The 18,753-nt window shown below is 34.4% G+C and overlaps 2 protein-coding genes across 2 annotated transcripts in view; one reads left to right on the top strand and one right to left on the bottom strand.

Moving 5' to 3' along the window:
* Positions 1–18,753, top strand: part of LOC132731224 (CUB and sushi domain-containing protein 3-like) — a 141,988-nt gene that overhangs the window by 12,770 nt on the left and 110,465 nt on the right. Inside the window, exons 8-10 of the mRNA XM_060717361.1 lie at positions 12,833–13,000; positions 13,597–13,764; positions 18,079–18,240. Coding sequence (XP_060573344.1) covers positions 12,833–13,000; positions 13,597–13,764; positions 18,079–18,240 — 498 coding nt within the window. The remainder of the gene's footprint in view (positions 1–12,832; positions 13,001–13,596; positions 13,765–18,078; positions 18,241–18,753) is intronic.
* LOC132731230 (E3 ubiquitin-protein ligase TRIM33-like) lies at positions 486–7,211 on the bottom strand. The gene is made up of 2 exons (XM_060717367.1): positions 6,921–7,211; positions 486–1,144 (listed from the first exon to the last, which is right to left on the bottom strand). The coding sequence occupies exon 2, from the start codon at positions 1,135–1,137 to the stop codon at positions 511–513; it is 627 nt and encodes a 208-aa protein (XP_060573350.1). The 5' UTR covers positions 1,138–1,144; positions 6,921–7,211; the 3' UTR covers positions 486–510.

Genomic DNA, 18,753 nt, shown 5'->3' with positions numbered 1-18,753 from the left:
GTTGTTCAGATACAGATTGACTGCTGGTGTCCACCATCTTTACAGCTTTGTTATAGTAGTCAGTGATGATAAGAAGATCAGGAGTCAGCAGAGTCATTCCTGTTATATAGCACATGTATTCATCTTTTGATGTCTTCACACAGATTTCTTCCTCATGTGAAGATTGTCTAGACTTTATTTGTACAGGTTGACATTCTTTATTTAAAGTTTTCTGTGTCAATGTACCCAGTGACTTCTCTGTTTTAATCAAATTTAATATTACATCATTTGATTGAAAGTTGTGCTCTTTGATATCAAATGATGACAGTTTTAGTAGTGTATCATCCATATCCTTGATTGTCTCCTGTGAAAGTTTTAAATCAATGAAGAGTTTGTCAGCTTGTTTTGTTGTGTTCAGTTGTTTTGATTTGTCTGATGATATCTTTAGAGATTTGGTAACTTCCTCACATGTTGTTTCTACTGCTTTTTAGATGTTTTTTGTTTTCTTGTTCTATGACTTTAGCTGCATTTTCAGCCTGTCTCTCCAAGTTCATCTAGTCTTTGGTTGATTTCTTGGCGAAACTTTTTAATGTCATTTAATGCATCTTTGAGAGAGCTGTTTGATTTGTGTGTCATGTCCTTGACATCTTTTAATATCTGTTGAAATGTGTCATAAGTGGTATTTACTGCATTCAAGATAACTTGATATTCTTTGCTGTCTATGATATCACCAGAAATGTCTGGTATATTGTTGACTTTGCAGGAAGTAGCTTCATGTTCAAGGGTAACACAAGCACTGCAGAGTAATTCTGTATGATCATTGCAGTAGAACTTGATCATTTCTTTTGGGTGTTTACGACATGACAAGGTCAAGTCATCACACAGGCCTGTGTGAATGGATGTTGAGGGTTGCTGCAAAACTTTAGGCATACTTGTTGCATCCAGAAGTGTATGCTGTTTGGAAAGCCTATTTATTTTATGGGCTGTAAAGCATGTCTGGCAAAGGTGTTCCTTGCAGTCAGTGCAGTAACCATGGGCAGGGAGTCTAGTTCCTTCCTCGTCACAAGGCTGGCAGTAAATTTGAAGATCTTCATCTGATGCCATGGATGTTTTTGAAGATGAAAATTGTTTTGAGGCTTTCTTTCCTGGGACTGCCATGTTTTACCTAAAATGTATTATAATAGATTACTATGTATTGCATGTTTATCAAATGTCCTTTAGTGAATACATGAAACTAAATTTTAAGATTCATAGATGATTTTAAACAATGGCAAAGTCTAATTATTTCTAATATGACCTTTTTTATGGTGAAAAGTTATGTTGGAAAAATATTCAAGCAATTATATTCAACATCACTAAGTTTTGCGTGATCTAGTCGTACACCTAAACATCAAAGCTTTTGTGCAAAATATTTAAATCTGTAGTCTTTAACATAAAACAAAACAACTTCTTACTCATTTCTGCAAAAAGCCACAGTCATCAATTAAAATGTGTACTGTACGAATCCCGGACAATCCCCCTCCCGGACGATTCCCCTTCCATATTATTTTCACAACCCGGACATTTCCCCTCTCGTTATTATAATAGGGTGGACTTTTCCCCTCCCGTAAATTTTATAAGACGGACAATTCCCCTCCCGTTATTTTAGCAGATTGGACAATTCCCCTCCCGTTTTTTTCACAGAGCGGAACATGACATTCTACGGCCCTTAATCCATAACCGCCACTGTGTATAAAAAAAATCTATAACCATTCTTATTAAAAGATGGACAGTTTTTTACTCTTAAACAACAAACTGTTAAAGATTGGAACTTTTTTAAAGAAGCATTATTTGCACAAAAGGTGAACATTATACTGCCTTTAATCATTGCTGCCGTGCTTAAGATTAACAAACTGTCAATAAAAAAATTCTTTAATCAATGATGCCCTTAATTAAATGTTGTCCTTGATTGCAAAAAACCAATTAAATACAATTATTTTACCACTGCAGAAATCACGGTGCATATCCATATCGGTACCCTCTTTGCGAAATCTGCTCAAAAGGTACCCTCTTTGAACATGCACAGGTCATTCTCTTCTAAAAACAAAATCAGCGATGGATAACACATCAAATAAAATTTCATTGTATAATAAGGAAAGGAAGTATGACACGTAGAAAAGATGTATATACACGGAACACTAATAATGTTTTATTTATGTGCTGATTTGTCATGTGTGCCCGTTTTTCTCATGTACTGCAACTTCAAAAATAAGCTAAACAAAAAATCGACATGGTCTTGCCTTTTAAATAAAACAATATATATAACATATATATGTTCAACAGCCACGGGAGGGAAATTGTCCGCTCTGACAACAGCGGGAGGGGGAATTGTCTGCTCTGCTAAAATAACGTGAGGGGAATTGTCCGCCCTGTAAAATTAACGGGAGGGAATTGTCCGCCGTAAAAAAATAACGGCAGGGGATTGTCAGGGTTTGTTCGAAAAAACATTCAAATTTACTGGGAGGGGAATCGTCCGGGAGGGGAATTGTCCGGATACCGTACTGTACACATATGAAACATTCATCATTTTATGATGTTCTTGTGTTTTAGTTTCAAAGTAAAGATAGTTTTAGTTTTAATTTGAATTTCAACAATATAACAGTAAGTAGTTTTTACTGAAACATGAAAAATAAGGTGTAACACCATATGTCGCGATTTTAATTACGAAGTATTGCTTTCAAAATTGCCGACCTGTGATCTTTGTTTTGATCATTAAATCTGATTTTGATTGAATATGTTATTGTTACCTTTTGTCAGTATACAGCAGAAAGAATGTAAATGCTGTAGCTTATGACAATTTTTTGTAGAGAGAGTTCATTGATTGTTTCCCTTCTTGTTTCAAAGTACTGTGAACTATGAAGACACAGTATATATATTGTTCATTTCATATTGATGTTTTGTTTTTATTGTAATGAAAGTTGATGTCATGCTTTGTAATTATTAAAAGCTTTTATGCCACCAGTACTTGCAGATAGGTGATATGGGCGGGAGCGTTGGCGTCCTACGTTTATCTCCATTTAATACTGTCTTTTTTTGTGTAAAATAATTTGAGATTATTAAAAAAAAAACTGGTTTAACTGACTCTGAATACATGTAAGTTCATATTTTTCTCTCATGTAGGATGGTATATTGATTATTAGCTATTACACTGTAGCCTCGATATATCGCTCTCTGTTATAACGCCACTCATAGACCTTGGCTCCAAAAGAAAAAAAAATTCATGTAGATCAATTTATAGTGTGCCATATCTGCTATAATGGTTGTTAAATTTGACAGTCAAGTACAATAAACAATTGTAATTATAACATTTATGAGCGCCAGAGTTGTGAAAAACATGCCCAGGTTAGCGTTCATCTGCTCATTTGTTGTTTTACCTGTCAATGTTGGGTAATGTGGTAATTTCGCAATGAGCGTTCTAATGAGAGCCACGTTAGAACGCGGTGTTGAGACATTGGACCCCAACATGAGCTTTATAATGAGGTTGTAGTGTACTATGTTATAGAGCATGTCTGATGTGTATTTATTTTACAGTCAAACCCCGTTTATTCGAAGTGCCTGGGACTGAATATTTACTTCGAATAATCGATGGGTTCGAATAATCAAAATCAGAATATTGTGATAGACGAAAACTACTCCACTTAGACCAATCATAGCAAAACTACAGTTAATAACACATTTACTTCCTGTAATCACCTGTAATCAATTGACAAAATTAATTATTAAAGAAAAGATGCGAAAAATTATTGTATTGACATTATAGACATAAATTCTTTAATTTTATTCTACGTTATGTATCATTTCGTTTCGCCTTGATAATGGCTGTCACTACGGTATTGACAGCTAAACTCTGGTACTGTAAAATCATTATTATTCGTGGGGCACGAATTTTCGTGGTTTTCGTGGGTAGGTCAATCCACGAATTTAAGATCCGACAAACTTTTATCCCAACAAATATTTCTTACCCTGTCTCTGTTCTATATATTACAAACATGCATCGGCTCTTTTCCGGAATGGATGTAAGTACAGACAGATAACCAGGTTAGTGACATATTAAATCCGTTTGCAATATTTAAGAAACTTGAAAGAAAACTCGATAATAATTATGTCCTCAATTTACTGTCACAAATGTCGCATATAACATACTTGATCGTTGTAGTCTACTAGGACTTGAATGTGTTAACAAGAATACTTGGACAATAATCGAGTAAATATGGGAATCCTTAGGCAGTGCAATAATAAAAGCGCTAATAAAAAATTGTCAAGTTGCTCTATTAATTTAAAAAAAAAAGTCTTTGATATTATATGTCAATAAGTACAACCAAACTATAAAAAAAAATAAACAATCGCTAAACAGATTTATTGGTATGTTTTTCTTTGTTGTTTTTAAATGCTGGCCAGTTTTATATGAATTAATCAGTATTTGTGCGAATGCTATTGCCGTAAAACACCAAAGACGCCACCGCCGACTTTTATAAAGATCCACATATACTCGTGTTACTTACATGCATGTAATTTTTAAAACAAGTCGCTGTGACGTATGCGTGTAGTTACTGTCCAAATATGTTAAGTGTAAACCTTTAAACTCGCTGGTTAAAACATGGCCAGGTGTCGTATAAATTATGCGATGTTTACATGCGGCGAATTACAGGGGCAGTGTGTCCAATGGAGGTGCATATCATGTCACATAAATGTGTTAATTGCAGTCAATTATCGGCAGTAACTGTGCTGTATTAGAGTTATGCCCAGAGGCAAGGATTAAATTTATTGACAACCGCTGTGTGACAAGTAAAGATATGTACATGTTGTAAGTAAAAATTTTCGCGATTAATATTACTTTGCATTAGGTTACTGAATTTACTGAGTTACTGAACAAGAAAACGAAAATCCACGAATTTAAGAACCCACGAAAATGCCCGTTTTGAGAAAACCACGGACTTTCATGCCCACGCATATAAGTGAATTCGCAGTATTTCGATTAGGATAAAGGCTCTCAATTGTAGCGTTACAACTAATGAAAAAGATGTTTTGGATGTTTTGACAAATTTACATATACGGTATGTATGAAAATTATTGCTGTCTATAATCTTTAAGCAATAACAGTAACAAAATTGGACATGGTGTGAAGCTTTTCATTTTTGGTAATTATAGTTGATAAAGAGTTATTATCATGATTGTCTAAATGCACGCATGACTGTTGATATTTTTCACAAGTGGACCGGTCAGCGAGTGGATCTGCGCCAATAAGTCTGGCTTCGAATGATAATTAGGCTGGCTTCGAATAATAGGTGCAGGGCCAAAAAACCCTTCTTTGTAGAGGCCGAATATAGGCTGCTTCCACAACCAAACTAGCCTTTTTTTCCCCCCAGTTTGGTCCTCAAAATTCCCCAGTCTTTTGAAATTTCCCATAGAATTTAGAACAAAATTGAATGATGGTGTTGAATTAAGGTCTTTTACTGCCTAGTATTTCCCAGTGCTTTTAGCTTTTCTATCTTGAAGAACTTGTTAAAATTTTGTGTTAAATTTGAGACCCCTTTTATCCAAAGTATGCCAAAATCACGCATATTTTCCCCAAGAAAAAGGATGAGGCCCCTTCCCCAAAAATGGTGTTTTGACCCTGAGGTGTGAAACTCTTTCATAATTGTATAATCGGGACTGAAATTTCACTTGGAAAAATAGGAGGTATTCTGATAATTCATTTGAATAATACGCTCTTATTTATATTGATTTATATAGAGATAAAAACGGGACCGCCGATCTACTTCGGATAATGCTGGGTATTCCAATAAAGGGTTGTAGAATAACCAGGGTCGGACTGTATATCAATATGATTAACCAGCCATGTATGTGAGGTGATGTAAAAGGTAAAAGTTGTCTGCAAGTATAATTACAGCAGACATTTCACACTTAATGGATCAGAAATCTTAGAAGAATCACTGCATGGACAAAATCAGTTCTCGCTTGATCATATGGAAAACGAAAAAAAATGGCCAAGTTCTATGGTTCATTTGCCGTCAAATTTCATAGGTACATTGTATTTGGCCTCTGCATGACCCCTATTGCTTTTAGGGTTGCAGTTTTAAATGTCAAGGTAACACTCACCTTGAATGTCAGAACAGTTTTTGATCAGTAACAACCAATGAGACCTTGACAATCATACTTGGTAGAAGCATTTAATTGTCTTGGGCAGAAAATGACCTCTTGCAGGGTCAAACGTCGAGGCCAATGAGTTTTTGACTAAGAACTTCACAACCCAGTAGCTCTATGACCTCAAACTTGTGACTAGTCATGTCCAGTATCTATCAACAAAATTGATAATGGACTGTTCTAGAAGGTGGACTGAAAGTTCAGCAGGTTAGGGGCCAATAAAGATCTAGTGCAAACTGTATTTTATTTTGGTTAACACATGATGCTTAAAAGAGTAATTCATATAAAATTTTAATATTTACTTATGAAGAATGAACAATACTTTATTTTCTCAGCAAATAATTAATAGCTAATCATTTACTTTGAACTTGGTGTACTTGTTTATTGTCTTGAAAGGACACCATTAATTTTCAAAAGGGCAGATAATCTTTAAATTCTTTTATAACTAAAAAAATTGAATTAACTTTAAACTTGAAATTCTTGTAGACTATCAAGCGTATTAAGTCTGCTAATCACATTTGCAGAATTAAATATCCCTTCTTTTCTAAGTTATATTTATATTTTAGCAATGAGAAAAGTGGAGAACTCTGTCGAGAAGTTAAATTTCACTACCATAACATAACGTGTATCAAAATATATTATGTATATTTAACTTCCTTTTTTAGAAAAAAGCATAATGAAATAATAATGCTCACTTGTTTCCTTTATAAGATGGTCATTTTTGTAGACATTAAGATATTTAATAAAAAATATTGTACCTTGACATTGTAATCCTCAAATTGTCTCACAGGTTTCTAATGTAAATATTTTGCTGTTGATATTGGATACGTGGAATTTAAAATTGATAATTACTTCCTTGTATTACAACACAAAGTTACAAGTTTAAACTGAATAGATATCAATTGTTTATTTAGCTAATAATTAGTGCATTAAGTTTGCATTTTATTGTTGTGTTTGTCAATCAGTTTTTTGACTGTTCAGAATTTAAATAAAGTCCTGATTTTTCGAAATTTAAAGTTGTTCTTATCCCACAGTGCTTAAAATTTTAATTGTTATCTCCCCTAGTTTATCGATGTGTAAATGTTTAAACTTTATGTTGACCGGACAATCATAAACTGTATTGAGAAAATGATATATAAGTGGTTTTAAATTATTCAGTTACAACATTAAAAACAGAATGATTAAGATACTTCCCTTCCCAACTTGTATTTCAGCTTCACGTTGTTATAATGGTTTTATGATGGTTTTTTGTCGGACTAATTGGAAGACTTAATAAGACTTACATTTAGAAGTTGAAGTTTGATAAATATTTATCAACTACTAATTTTGGGATCACATATAGAGTAATACTGGTCAGTCTTTAAAGTCATCACTAGAACATGTAAAAACCTAAGAGATGATCTAGTAATAAAAACACATATATGATCAAATAGTTCAGATAAAGTGCATAATAGGTAGATTACAGAAGTGATTGAGATTAATAAAGTACAGTACAACTTCTGCTGAGCAACACCCTCTTGAAGACAAAGGTGTAGGTTGTTGCTTAGAGGTGCTGCCCTAGTTTAGAGAGTTTTAATACTGTTGTTTGCTCTTGCTCTGAAGAGGTCAACTTTGCTCAGGTTGCACTATATATAGAGATACAGTCAAACTTGTGAACAAAGATCATCTTATAGAGAGACCAAACAATTGGCTTTTACAGACAATTGTTCTTCATTTTGAGGTTACTTTGTTCTGCTTAAACTTTAAAAGAGGTCTTCATTCCAGTGGTTTAGGTTGTTAACTTTAAACCACTTGCTTCTTCATTTCATCACATAAACATCAAGATCAGGGAAAACATAACATATCTGCAACACAACTTTCTTGTAGAGCAGCCTCCTGGTATCTGTTCCAATTATATCAATATATAATATAATTTCTCTCCTTATGTTACAATTGTCTCTATTATAAGTATGCAGTCACTAATTTTTTTAACCAATACAGTATTCTTATGTTTTAACTTATTTTTTACAACAATAAGCAGTTTATGCTGACTTTTATTGATGTAATCTGAATAATTTTAAAATTTTACAAATGCTTATAGTACACAATATGAGTTAGAAACAGGACACATAACAATTTAAATATTAAGTGCATTTGATAATAACAAACGAAAAAAACTCATCAGATGAATCATATTGTTATGTAAAATAAGAATATAGAAATTTTTTAATCTTAGTTTTAAATGTTATAATAGATGCGTTACCTATTACAGTCAGTTTATGAATTGATGCAAATTTGTCTGTTTTGAAAAAAAACAAAACTATTGCAATTGATGCACAATGTTGTCAACGTGTCATCAAGATACAGTTAATAGACTAGGCATTATAAGAAGGGTATTATACTTAAAGCTACATTTTTGTAGTTATGCCCCATAACATAAATCTTATCCAAAAAAAAAAATATTTTTAGGAGTTATGACCCTTTTTAACATAAAATATCTATAAACATCGTAATTGATAGTAATTGCCCATAACAGACTTTGTTATTCAGTGTATTCTCAGCATCACCCTAGAAATTTCCTAGTTTCTCACCAAACCATTTATAAAAATGCAACAAATGGATAGATTAAATCATTCATCTTGATAACATAAAATTTTAATAAACATTTAAAGATGAAAATATTTTCTGACATAAAAGTATCTTGCTAAGTTTTCATCATGCTTTCACTTTAAGACCAGTGTTAGAAGAATGAATGATGAATTAAAGAACTGTCATCAACTCTGTTTTCGTCTCTGTTCAGTTCTATGACAGGTTATAGATGTGAAGGTAGTTGCCATATTTTTCACCCCAAGCATAGCAGCTATAATACAGCTTCTTTGTTTTTCCACACCAGCATACAGCCCATGGTCTTTTTCAGATCCTGCAAGCACCACCTTTCCTGTAGAACAGTTTCCTGATATCTCTCTATAACACAGTTTCCATTATCACACACAAAGACTGTACCATCATCTGACAGTGACATTCGCTGTAGGGTAACCCATACCATCTAAAACTACCAATCACTTCACCTGCCAGTTTAAATCTTTTTATTGTCTTCATGTCACTGTCAGATACATAGATACGAACTTCTGTTACATGTGATATACCATGGATCTTTGAAAATATTTTTTTCGCATCAATTGTTGTCAGTATAGTGCCATTCATACTAGGATCTGAAGTCTTGCAGGAGATCGTAATGACACAAAAGTTTACCTTGATTTAACAGCTTATACTACGACATTCTCCACCAACCTTCATAGTGTGCTTCTTTTTGAGTTTGTTTCGATGAGATTGATATAAATTCGTATTGTTTGTATGTCTGGAAGTATGACAGCAAGTTCAGAACTGGTGAATCTAGTTGATATCCTGTGGTCCAGCATCTAGATGTAGTTGAATCAGAACACAGATTGACTGCTGGTGTCCACCATCTTTACAGCATTGTTTAAAGTAGTCAGTGATGATAAAGAAGATCAGGAGCCAGCAGAGTCATTCCTGTTATATAGCAATGGTTTATTTTTATCTTTTGATGCCATCACACAAATTTCTCCTTGACATGAAAAGTGTCTAGACTTTATTTGTGACAGGTTGACATTCCTTTATTTAAAAGCTTTCTGTGTCAATGCACCCAGTGACTTCTTTGTTTTAAGCAAATTTAATATTACATCATTTGATTGAAAGTTGTGCTCTTTGATATCAAATGATGACAGGTTTAGTAGTTTTTTCATCCATATCTTTGATTGTTTTCTCTGCTAGTTTTAAATCAATGAAAGAGTTTTTCAGCTTTTTTTGTTGTGTTAAGTTGTTTGATTTTGTCTGATGATTTCTTCAAAGATTTTGTTATATTCTTTCACATATTTCTTCTGCTGCTTTTAGATGTTTTTTATTTTCTTGTTTTATGACTTTAGCTGCATTTCAACCTGTCTCTCCAGTTCATCTAGTCTTTGGTTGATTTCTTGGCGGAACTTTTTAATGTCAATTAATGCATCTTTGAGAGAGCTGTTTGATTTGTTTGTCATGTCCTTATACATCTTTAAAAGTAATCTGTTGAAATTTGTCAGAAGTGGTATTTACTGCATTCAAGATTACTTGATATTCTTTGGCTGTCTATTATAATGCACTAGAAATGTCTGGTATATAGTTGACTTTGGCAGGATGTAACTTGATGTTCAAGGTCACACAAACACTGCAAGAGTAATTCTGTATGATCCATTGCAGTGAATTTGATCATTTCTTGTGGATGTTTACTGGCATGGTGAGGTCAGGACATCAACTGGCCTGTGTGGGTGTGGTGATGAGAGTTGCTGCAAAACTTTAGGCATACTTGTTGCATCCCAGAAATGTACTGCGCCTTTTGGTAAGACTTGTTTATTTTATGGGCTTTAAAGGCATGTCTGGCAAAGGAGTTCCTTGCAGTCAGTGCAGTAACCATGGGCAGGTAGTCTAGTTCCTTTCTTGTCACAAGGCTGGCAGTAAATTTGAAGATCTTCATCTGATGCCATGGATGTTGTAGATGATGAAAACTGTTTTGATGCTTTCTTTCCTGAGACTGCCTAGTTTTACCTAAAATGTATTATAATATATTTATATGTATTACATGTTTGTCATATGTCCTTTAGTGAATACATAAAACTCAAGATTCAAAGATGATTTGAAACAATGGCAAAGTTTAATTAATTTCTTATGTGACCTCTTTTAATTTTCTGGTCGCAGTGTCAAAGGTTAAGATCACATTGACTGCTGTCAAAACAGTTTTTGATTGGTTTTTGACTACAGTAAACTTCACTTATAGCTGATATGGTTATAGCGAACGTCCGGTAATAAGAAACAATTATTTTTGCCCAAATTTTGCCCTTCTTTATTTGATATTAAAAAAACAGTTGTATAGTAAACACGGTTATAAGGAATTATTGCTTATATGGAAGTCAGTATTACGTCCTAATAAAGGTAAAAGTACAGAAAATTACACTTTTATAAGAAACTCCAAAAATACTGACTATCCGTAGATAGATATTTAAAAAAAACAAAAAACATTGCAATTATTTATTTTTTATTTTTTACTTAATCAATATAAGGGAGACATCAATGATGAGTCCAAATGAGTTTATTTTTCTTCAGATGGAGGACAGTGATAAACAACCAGTTTGTTGCTATAAAAACTCCTGATATAAGGAACTAATTTGCTATATATGCTTACAAGGAACTCCAGATATAAGGAACAGATTTTGAATGTCCCAATGAGTTTGTTATAAGCAGAGTTTACTGTAATAACATCACAACCCTTTGGCTCTTGGCCCTCAAATTCCACATGACTCTTAATGAATTTTGGATGGAGCGGTCAAAGGTCAAGGTAATTGTGACCTTATATTTTTTAAAACATTGTCCGTGTTGATAGTTTTGTTTATATTTCTTTGTTCAATTTATGCTTACTTAAACCACCACTGATAACTTTTAGGTGTTTCTTCACCATACCAATTTTACTTAATCAGTTTTTTTTTTACTTTCATATCAATTAAGAGGACAAAATTAAAAAGAAAACTAATTTTTTATCCTGAATCCTTGTAGACCTGTTGTCAAAATTGTTTCCAACCCAATGGACCCATGACTTTGTGTATCAAAATATATTTAACTTCCTTTTTTAAAAAAAGCATAATAAAATAATAATGCTCACTAAGTTGTATTTGTTAGAGAGTAATTTTTGTAGACATTAAGATATTTAATAAATATTGTACCTTGAAATCTTAATCCTCACTTGGTCTCTTAATATTTTGCTATTGATATTGGATATGTGGACTTTTGATAATTGAATATTTAATTCCTTGTTAACACTGATTACATTGTATGATTTGTAAAGTAGCATGTTCAACCGGACAACGATGTCAATTTATTTTATTTAGTTTTTACAAGTGCCTTTTGTGGGAAAAACTAATTGAATTTATATGTTGTGAGTAAGACTATCTCAACTTGTATTAATAAACATTGTTTTTAAGGCTTCACATTGTTAAGGGTTTTATTATGGGTTTTTGCGGAATAAATAAGAAAGACTTAACTTGAGACAATTAAGGAATTTGAAGCCTTGAAATAAATATATTATTAATAAATTGATCAACTAACAATCACTTTTTGGATCAGAAAGCTGGCTCATTAGTAATAGACTTGGTCAGTCTTTAAGTCCATCACTTATAGGGACATGTAAAAACTGCTAAGATATGATCTAGAGAATGAATGAAAATTGGGGCATAAATGGCCAAATGGTTTTCAAGAATCCAGGTTGCGTTACTGGGTGGATGTGGTGATCTCAAAAGTGATTGAGATTGATAAAATACAGTGCAACTTCTGCTGAGAAATACATTCTGTGGTCGAGTGGTAAAGGTCGTTGACTTCAAACTGCTTGCCCCTCACTTCTGTGGGTTCAAAGCCTGATAAGGATATTTGATAAAATTGCTGCACAAAACCTTTACGGTCACAATGACCTTCTGACTAGTCATGACCAGAAGATAACCCCTATTGATTTTTTGGTCACAGTCACAATAAACTGGCCAAATGACTAATTAGCTGCTGATAGGGGATATACATGTTGTACAAACATATCTTTTTTTAACAGTAATTTTGCAGAAGAAAGATTTTATGTTTAATATTATTTTTCATATTACAGTACTTTGTGACAATTTATTGGCCATAGATGGTGGCTCATACAGTTACAGTACAGATGGAGAAACTACACAAGTAACATATGAATGTGATGAAGGTTACAGTTTATCAGGTTCATCTAGTGCAATATGCTCTTCTTTAGGATCTTGGTCAAAGTCACAACCAAAATGTGGTATGTAAATGTATACATGTTTGTCTTTAATGGTTGTCCTATGAATGATATTAGACAACTTTATAAACTGAATTTAATATTAAGGCATTTAAATATAACTTTTCACAAATGTTCACCATTGTGAAACAAAGTGTTGCATACACAATGCAGGTTGCTAGGGCCAAGGTCAAGGTCACTAGAGATGACAAAATGTCTATATGTTGACAGTTAGTGCATGAAGTAAATAAGCCAAAGGTCAAGGCCACACCTTGTGGTCAGAGGGAAAAATTGCCATTAGCATGTATAATATCATGGCGGGTGTGTTTTTTGGACAATGGAACTCTTAAGGAATATCAGTTTTCTAAGCAAGCCTTTAATTATATCATTTTATAAAATGGTATGTTAGAAACCATTAACAACTGTAACACATTGTGTATGAAATCTCTTAATATAATGCTTAATATTTAAGTGTTGTGTTCAATAAGTATCATTATTATAATTATTTTATATACCTCTTAAGTTTTCTAGTGAAAAAAAAAATGCAAAAATCTTTGATTTCAATACTTTGTATTCATTAAATATATAAGTATTATAGGTTCATTAAATATCATTCACAGTTCAATGTCCACTAGTGGTTGACCCAGACAGTGGTTCTGTTAGTATCACAACAGATGGTGTTGTAAGTACAGCTGTTTTTACCTGTGCAACAGGCTATCATGTTGTCGGAGATGCCTTAAGTGCTTGCATGGATAATGGTTCATGGAACTCTACCACCCCAATATGCGGTATGTTTGCTTAAACATGTTTATATACATGTATATATGAGCCATGACATGACATTTCCAACAATTAGTGGTCAAATTTGACATTTAGCTTTTTCTTAAAGATTCTCATAATGCAATCTTTTGTGAATCATTCAAGTATAGTATTTTGTTTACTTACAAAATCTTCTAATTATCGAATGCTACATAAATTCATTGGTTAATATTTTTCTGCTTGCACTACACGTACAGCTTTATATAGTCTTCTCACGGATTTTTCTTTACAGTTTTCATAGACATGTCTTTGTTCAGTGAAAATTTGAAATTTGGCATTTTCAATAAATTAGTTTAACATCAAATTAAAAATCAAGACAAAAATATTTCAGTTTATTTTTTCCCCTTAGTTTTATATACATGTAGCAGGATGGTATTTCAACAAGTTCAGGCGTCTTACACACACATCTACTTCACATAACAATTGTCTCTTACTTTTCACATTCTGAGTGTCCGTTATATTAAACAATGATATCCACTTCATGTGATATCTTCCTTATTCTATTTACTTTGAAGTGTTTATTCTGATTTATATAATTATATCATGTTAATCTGTATAAAGAGAAATACTTGGGAAACATCTTGACACTGGAAATTAAAATACATGTGATTATTGTTTCATTGTTTTAAGTAATTAAGCCCTGGAAAGTGTTTCCTTGTGTAAAGAAAATATATCATAGAATGGTCAAGCACATTGAGAGGAAGTGCAGTGCACAAGAACCATAACTCCATTTTTGTGTCGCCTCTACGGAGTAGTGGCGACATATAGGGATCACTTCTCCGTCGTCTGTCTGTCCGTCTGTCTGTCTGTCCGGCTGTCCGTCACAAAACTTGTCCGGACTACTCCTCATAAACTACTGGTGCAATTTCATCCAAACTTTACAGGAATGATCAGTACCAAGTCTAGTTGTGCATATTGTCAGCATTTTCCGGTTCAATGATTTTTGTTTGAGTTATGGCCCTTTAATAATTTTTATGTCCCCATTTCGAAGAAAAGGAGGTATATTGCTTTGCACTTGTCGGTCCGTCGGTCTGTCGGTCCGTCGGTCCGTAGACCAAATGGTTTCCGAGTGATAACTAAAGAACCCTTAGGCCTAGGAACTTCAAACTTGGTATGGTGATTGGTCATGACCAGTAGATGACCCCTATTGATTTTGGGGTCAAGGGGTCAAAGGTCAAGGTCACATTGACCTTGAAAGCAAAAACGGTTTCCGATCAATAACTAAAGAACCTTAAGGCCTAGGAACTTCAAACTTGGTATGGTGATTGGTCATGACCAGTAGATGACCCCTATTGATTTTGGGGTCAAGGGGTCAAAGGTCAAGGTCACATTGACCTTGAAAGCAAAAAGGTTTCCGATCAATAACTAAAGAACCTTAAGGCCTAGGAACTTCAAACTTGGTATGGTGATTGGTCATGACCAGTAGATGACCCCTATTGATTTTGGGGTCAAGGGGTCAAAGGTCAAGGTCACATTGACCTTGTAGGTAAAAACGGTTTCCGATCAATAACTAAAGAACCTTAAGGCCTAGGATTTTCAAACTTGGTATGGTGATTGGTCATGATCAGTAGATGACCGGTATAGATTTTGGGGTCTAGGGGTCAAAGGTCAAGGTCACATTGACCTCTTAGGTAAAAACGGTTTCCGATCAATAACTAAAGAACCCTTAGGCCTAGGAACTTCAAACTTGGTATGGTGATTGGTCATGACCAGCAGATGACCCCTATTGATTTTGGGGGTAAGGGGTTAAAGGGCAAGGTCACATTGACCTTGTAGGTAAAAATGCTTTCCGATCAATAACTTAAGAACCCTTATGCCTAGGAACTTCAAACTTGGTATGGTGATTGGTCATGACCAGCAGATGACCCCTATTGATTTTGGGGTCAAGGGGTCAAGGTCAAGGTCACATTGACCTTGTAGGTAAAAACGGTTTCCGATCAATTAACTAAAAACGCTTAGGCCTAGGAACTTCAAACTTTGTGTGATGATTGGTCATGACCAGCAGATGACCCCTATTGAGTTTTAGGTGAAGGGGTCAAAGGTCAAGGTCACATTGACCTTTTAAGTAAAAACGGTTTCTGATCAATAACTCAAGAACGCTTAGGCCTAGGAACTTCAAACTTGGTATGGTGATTTGTCATGACCAGCAGATTACTCCTATTGATTTTGGGATCAAGGGGTCAAAGGTCAAGGTCACAATGACCTTTTAAGTAAAAACGGTTTCTGATCAATAACTAAAGAACGCTTCGGCCTAGGAACTTCAAACTTGGCATGGTGATTGGTCATGACCAGCAGATGACCCCTATTGATTTTGGGGTCAAAGGTCAAGGTCACATTGACCTTGTATGTTAAAACGGTTTCCGATCAATAATAAGAGAACCCTTAGGCCTAGGAACTTCAAACTTGGCATGGTGATTGGTCATGACCAGCAGATGACCCCTATTGATTTTGGGGTCAAGGGGTCAAAGGTCAAGGTCACATTGACCTTGTAGGTAAAAACGGTTTCTGATCAATTTTCTAAAAACGCCTAGGCCTAGGAACTTCAAACTTTGTATGATGATTGGTCGTGACCAGCAGATGACCCCTATTGAGTTTTGGGTCAAGGGGTCAAAGGTCAAGGTCATGACCAGTAGATACTTTATAACCCTTATTAATTGTTTGATCACTGGGTCAGAAGTCATGCATAATAACCTTATCACATGACTAATTGGCTGCTGATAGGGGGCATACATGTTTTACAAACATATCTTGTTATTTTTAAAGTTTGTCCAGACTACTTCTCTTATACCACTAATGCAATTTCAATGAAACTTTACAGGATTGATCTGTAGCTCAAGTCCTTGCGCATATTGCACGGCTTTTCGGGTTGAATGATTTTTGGCCGAGTTATGGCCCTTTGATAAAAAGGTGTTTTTTTTTTTTGTGTGTTGCCAGATACGCAAAAGCTTGTCCGGACTACTCCTAATAAACTACTGGTGCAATTTTATCCAAACTTTACAGGAATGATCAGTACCAAGTCTAGTTGTGCACTGTCCGTCTGTCACAAAATTTGTCCCAACATGAAATTGGCCATCATGAGGCGACACATGTGATTACTGATCGCTCTTGTTACTAATTACAGAGTTATTTCCTTTGTTGCTTTTCCGTGTCCAGAGCATAACTTGAAAAGTATAGGTTGGAATTCAAAACCACTTCATAAAATGGTCAAGCACAATAAGAGGATGTGCAGTGCACTAGAACCATAACTCTTTCTAAGGTACTTACAGAGTAATTGCCCTTTGTTACTTTTCCATTGTTTTTCTTGTTCAGAGCATAACTTGAAAACCACTGGTTGGAATTCAATACAACTTCATAGAATGGTCAAGCACATTAAGAGAAGTGCAGTGCACAAGAACCATAACTCCATTTGAACTAATTACAGAGTTATTGCCCTTTGATACTTTTTCCTTGTCCGGAGAATTACTTGAAAACTAAGGGTTGGAATTCAAAACAACTTCACACAATGGTCAAGCACAATAAGTGGAAGTGCAGTGCACAAGAACCATAACTCTTTCCAGAGTAATTATAGAGTGATTGCCCTTTGTTACTTTTCCTTGTCGCAGAGCATAACATGAAATGTACTGGTTGGAATTCAATACAACTACAAGTTTCTACAATGGTCAAGTCTATTGAGCACAGGAACCATAACTCTTTCTTGACTCATTTTAGAGTTATTGCCCTTTGTTACTTTTAATTGTCCAGTTCATAACTTGAAAATTAATGGTTGGAATTCAATGCAACTTCAAACAATGGTCAAGAGAAGTGAAATGAAGTGCATTTTTCGAGAACCATAACTCTTTTTGGACTATTTACTTAGTTATTGCCCTTTGTTACTTTTTGTGTCCCCTTTATTTGACCTAAAGTCATGAAACTTTACAAGAATGCTGATCAGCATGTGTAGTTGTGCATCTGGATATTTTTGTGTGGATATATTTAGTATTTTTAGAGTTGTTACCCTTGAATGAGTAAAAAATTTCCAATTTTCAACTTGTGGCGCAGGTAACTAAAAAGGTATTTGACCTGTAGGCCTGAAAGTTTACAAGAATGTTTGTCAGCATGTGTACTTATGCACCTTGGGGTTTTCTTGTGGATTTATTCAGTATTTGTAGTATTTGCCCTTTACTTAATAAATGATTTTTAGTTTTTAACTTGTGCATAAAAAAAAATTTGTCCTAGAGACGCAAATTGGTTGAGTCTGGGGTCACCCGTGTCCTATGTTTAAACATAAATTTTATTATCATCAGTGTGTGAAACACCATCATCAATTTCGCATGGTTCATTTACCATATCAACGGACCAATCCATAGCAACATATAGCTGTGATGTAGGGTATACACTTAATGGTAATATTCAACGATACTGTGCGGCTGATGCATCTGGTTGGAATGGAACAACTCCACAATGTGGTAAAATTTTACGATATTTACAATTTAAAGTAAAATCATGCTAATCTTGAGTGAGCTGAATTGACAATAAATTTTTGCAAATAGACTGTTTTGATGGTAATTGACCAACAGTTTAAATTGGAAAATGTTTGGGATGAAATATAAATCATGTCTAAAATATAAAAAGATTGTCCCACTTTTTAGCTCACCTGTCACAAAGTGACAGGGTGAGCTTTTGTGATCGCTTTTCGTCCGGCGTCCGTCCGTCCGTCCGTCCGTCGTCCGTCCGTAAACTTTTGCTTTAAATGACATCTCCTCATAAACCACTGAGCCAATTTCATCCAAACTTCACAGGAATGTTCCTTTGGTGGTCACCTTTAAAAATTGTTCAAAGAATTTAATTCCATGCAGAACTCTGGTTGCCATGGCAACCGAAAGAAAAATCTTTAAATATCTTCTTTTAAACAACCCTAAGAGCTAGAGCTTAGATATTTGGCATGAAACATCTTCTAGTGAGTGTCTACCAAGTTTGTT

The sequence above is a fragment of the Ruditapes philippinarum genome, unplaced genomic scaffold (genome assembly GCF_026571515.1).
Source record: "Ruditapes philippinarum isolate M1 unplaced genomic scaffold, ASM2657151v2 ctg4222_1_1_1_1, whole genome shotgun sequence".
Classification (NCBI taxonomy): Eukaryota; Metazoa; Mollusca; class Bivalvia; order Venerida; family Veneridae; genus Ruditapes; species Ruditapes philippinarum.
Note: the sequence above shows the minus strand (reverse complement) of the source record. Positions and strands in the feature narration are given on the sequence as shown.

Excerpts from the sequence above, each read along its gene's own strand:
- LOC132731230 (XM_060717367.1), bottom strand. The coding sequence starts at position 1,137 with ATGGCAGTCCCAGGAAAGAAAGCCTCAAAACAATTTTCATCTTCAAAA.